At 45.3% G+C, this 3,555-nt stretch overlaps 1 protein-coding gene across 1 annotated transcript; it reads left to right on the top strand.

Annotated features, from left to right (window-relative positions):
- The first annotated feature begins 553 nt into the window (after positions 1-553).
- On the top strand, positions 554-3,327 carry LOC134355110 (uncharacterized). The gene has a single exon (XM_063064857.1). The coding sequence runs from the start codon at positions 855-857 to the stop codon at positions 2,451-2,453; it is 1,599 nt and encodes a 532-aa protein (XP_062920927.1). The 5' UTR covers positions 554-854; the 3' UTR covers positions 2,454-3,327.
- The last annotated feature ends 228 nt before the right edge of the window (positions 3,328-3,555 follow it).

The raw sequence follows: 3,555 nt of genomic DNA, 5'->3' as shown, positions 1-3,555 counted from the left end.
AAACTATTTCCAGTGGTTCTAACTAGAGGATTTAATGGTAAAAAAAAAGAGCCAAGAGAGTGGACACAACGAGTTGTAAATGAAAATTATATAAAACGGTTTTTAAAATATTTTATAAAGATTCGCTTTATTTATCACATATGCATGGAAGCATATGGTGAAATGCATCATTTTCCCTCAAAGCCGAACACAGTCCGAGGATTTGCTGGGAGAAGCAGCCCGCCACGCTTCCGGCGCCATCATAGCATCCCATAACCCGAAAGCAAACATCTTCAGTAAACAGTAAACCTCCAGCTAGTTTCTTGAAAGGGCCGATGCAATCATGTCGGGCCGAACGGCAGCATCTTCCACCGTTTAACGCAGGGAATTCCAACCTGGGGTCCACGGACCTCTTGCTTAACCGCTTGGTACATGACATTTAATAAAAAGGTTGGGAACCCCTGGTTTAATGTAACTATGTAAATTCATGGCAGATGACAACAAATGATAGACGGTCATCCAGATCTTATGCGCGCGCGCATAGGGAATCGCCCTTTGGGATCAGTCCCGAGCCGCTCTGTTCTATCAATCGAGGGACGTGCTGGAACAAGTTGAACTACCATGCTGTCTAGCTAATGAAAGACTCTTCATTTTTGACACAAGCCAACTGCTCGGTGGAAGGGGCGGGACAAGCTCTCGGGCTGACGCTGTAAACAAAACCATGTTTCGATATCAGTCGGGCAAGAGAAACCGAAGCGATAAAACAGACTAATAATAGAGGTTTGAGGGCATGCTGATGCTGACGACGTAACCCTGCGGCTGCGTTTTAAGGGGGAAAAAAAAACAAAGAGCGTTACTTTGCTTTGAAGGCCGAGATGAAAAACAGGGCTTCTGACGGGATTAGGAAGCAGATCAGAGGTCCCAGTTTCACGGGAGACAAGAAAATCAAGGTTGCAGCCAAGAACCAGAAGACGTGGGTGAGACTCGCGACCGTTTTCGCGTATTTGCTCTGCGTGTCTCTAACTGCCGTGATATTGGTAATTTACTATACTTTGATCTGGGAGCCGGTCCGGTCGAGGCCGGGACCTTCTAACGCCAATCTAACTGCGGTTAATACAGAACTCGGCAACTTTAGCTCCGGGCTTAAACGGAGAAGCAGCCTGCAAGATTTCAACCATCCCCGGCGACAGAGGAGCCATTTAAGAGGCAAAGGCAGTCGGGCTGGCGATCTGGTGAACCCGGGGGCTTGGAGGGCGAGCACGGAGGACGTCGCCAGCGCAGGGCATCTGAAAGCTGCCCCCAGCCCGAGAGAAACCACGGACAGCGAAGGATTCATCTCTGTGGACAGAGAAAGCACCTGGACCGCAGATAAAGGGTTAGAGTCCACAATGGGTGGAGGATTAAAAACCCCGGGCAGCGCCAATCTTAGAGCCGTGGTGGGAAGAAGAGCGAGCACGAAAGGGCAAAGATTCAGCACCCTGGACAGCGGCAGTCGCAGGGCGCCTGGCGGATGGAGAGCGGACTCTTCAAGCGAAGAAACCAGCACCGCCGACAATGGGGAGAACAGCGGCCGTTCTCCCACAGTCACCACCCTGCAGGGGTTCCAGGCATCCGGCCTGGAAAAGGCAGCAGACGGTAGTTCTAATGACCCCAGCGAAGCGGGCAAGTACAAAGCAGTAACTGTGGGCTCCAAACGGCGGACAATCACCCCGTTCAGTACAGGGGAATTGGCGCCCGCGCCCAGGGCACTGGCGCGGAGGGAAGGAGGTATAAAAACTGCTACCCTCAGTAACACGCCCGTGATGAAAGTGGACAGAACAATGACAAAGGAAATGGGGCGCAGGATTTCTGTCAGGTCGCGTAAGAGCGATACGGAGACCATCCGAACCACCGCCACCTCGACAGCCGAGAACCGTAACGAATTGCAGTCCGAAACAACCGAAATTAAAATGGATGAAAATGATATTGCGATGTCTTCCGGCAGGTATAACCGGCCTGAGAATACCACGACCAGCCCTACAGAAAAACCAGCGCCGCTTAGCAGCGTCTCCTCAAGGGTGAGCAATAATGCTTCGAACCGTCTACACGCTCATAAATCCACCTCTAACAATTTGACGGGGATACCAGGGAGAGTTGAAAGGTTGCAGATACCGCACACCACAACGAAGAAGGAAGGAGGTGATGCTCCCATTGACTTGGATGGTGATGGTCAACTGACAACCGCAAGCCCAGCAGGAACTGTTCTCCCCGCATCATTGCTATCGTCACCTACGCCTACCCATCCAGCAGAGGTGCGGACTAGCAGCAGGTCGGATCACACCGGAACGTCTAACCTTGAACTTTACAAAGTCCTACAAACCCACAAAAAATCCGAGGAACAGTCTTCACCCTCTTGGAAAGAAAGCCAAACCGAGGGGGAAAATACATATGAAAATACTGTAACTAACTCTATACCTACATTCCCAATAACATAACTTTACTTGGCATATTTTTCTACCATAGGATAAAGATACTTTGCAATATATTTTAATTATTTAGAACAATATATATTGCAATATATTTTAGTTTATAATAATCTTGCTATTTCTCACTTTAGAGTCAAAGTTGAATGTAAAGAAACCTTATAGCGATAAAATTAAGATATGTAGCTTATTTAACAAAAATTTTTTGCGATTAGTCGATCATTTTACATGCTTCTTTTAATGTAAGCAGGTTTAGATGAATATCATGCATTGAAGTATTGCAAAACTACAAGATTAAAATCCCACTTCCGTCTCAAATCCTGTATTTTATTTTTTATTTTTTGAATTTCAATATCATACTTACTATATGAGTTACCTCTGTGCGTTTGTCAGACTTTCTAGTTATACTTGTTAATCAGTAGTGGAAGAGAATCATCATGATTTACAGGATATAATTTCTCTGTGACTTTCTTAGATAATAATTTATTGTAGGTGACTTACGTGAGACGGGGGACAGAGTTTAAAGTAGAAGTCTGTGTACTCTAGTCCAGATGTACTCCGCCATTCTCTCCACTTCAACTGGACCTGGTCTCGACTTTGCATTAATGATAAGACTGAGTAAAGGAAGATCTCTGTATGCGACCAAGATGTGACAAACTTCTACCGCGAATATATTAGCTGTTTCAATTTCACCGCAGTGAATAACTACCACGACATATCTACACTGACTTACCCCAATGAAGAACATTTGATTTTTGTTAAATTTTGAAATCTGCAATAAGAACTGAGCATAAATAATTCAGCTGCAATACTTAATAAGTTGTCACTCTGGAAAGATTTTTAAAATTATAATGTTGCATCTTTGTTGGTTGCTTTAAAATATATATTAAACGTCAAAATTGTAAATAGTTTTTTCATGGTATTTGTGATGGAAATCTGTGTTCTGTGTTGGAGCACATGACTGTTCTGGGAGAGAGCATGACTTCAGTTATATAGCTGCTGGCACAATCTCTGGATTTCAAACGTACTGACTGCTGTAACATAGCAGGCGACACTATCAGTTTATGCACGGTAAGCCCGTTCCATACTTTAGCTCTTCCAGCTATCTTCAGCC

The sequence above is a fragment of the Mobula hypostoma genome, chromosome 12 (genome assembly GCF_963921235.1).
Source record: "Mobula hypostoma chromosome 12, sMobHyp1.1, whole genome shotgun sequence".
NCBI lineage: Eukaryota > Metazoa > Chordata > Chondrichthyes > Myliobatiformes > Myliobatidae > Mobula > Mobula hypostoma.
The sequence above is the reverse complement of the archived record's forward strand: the minus strand, read 5'-3'. Positions and strand labels throughout refer to the sequence as shown.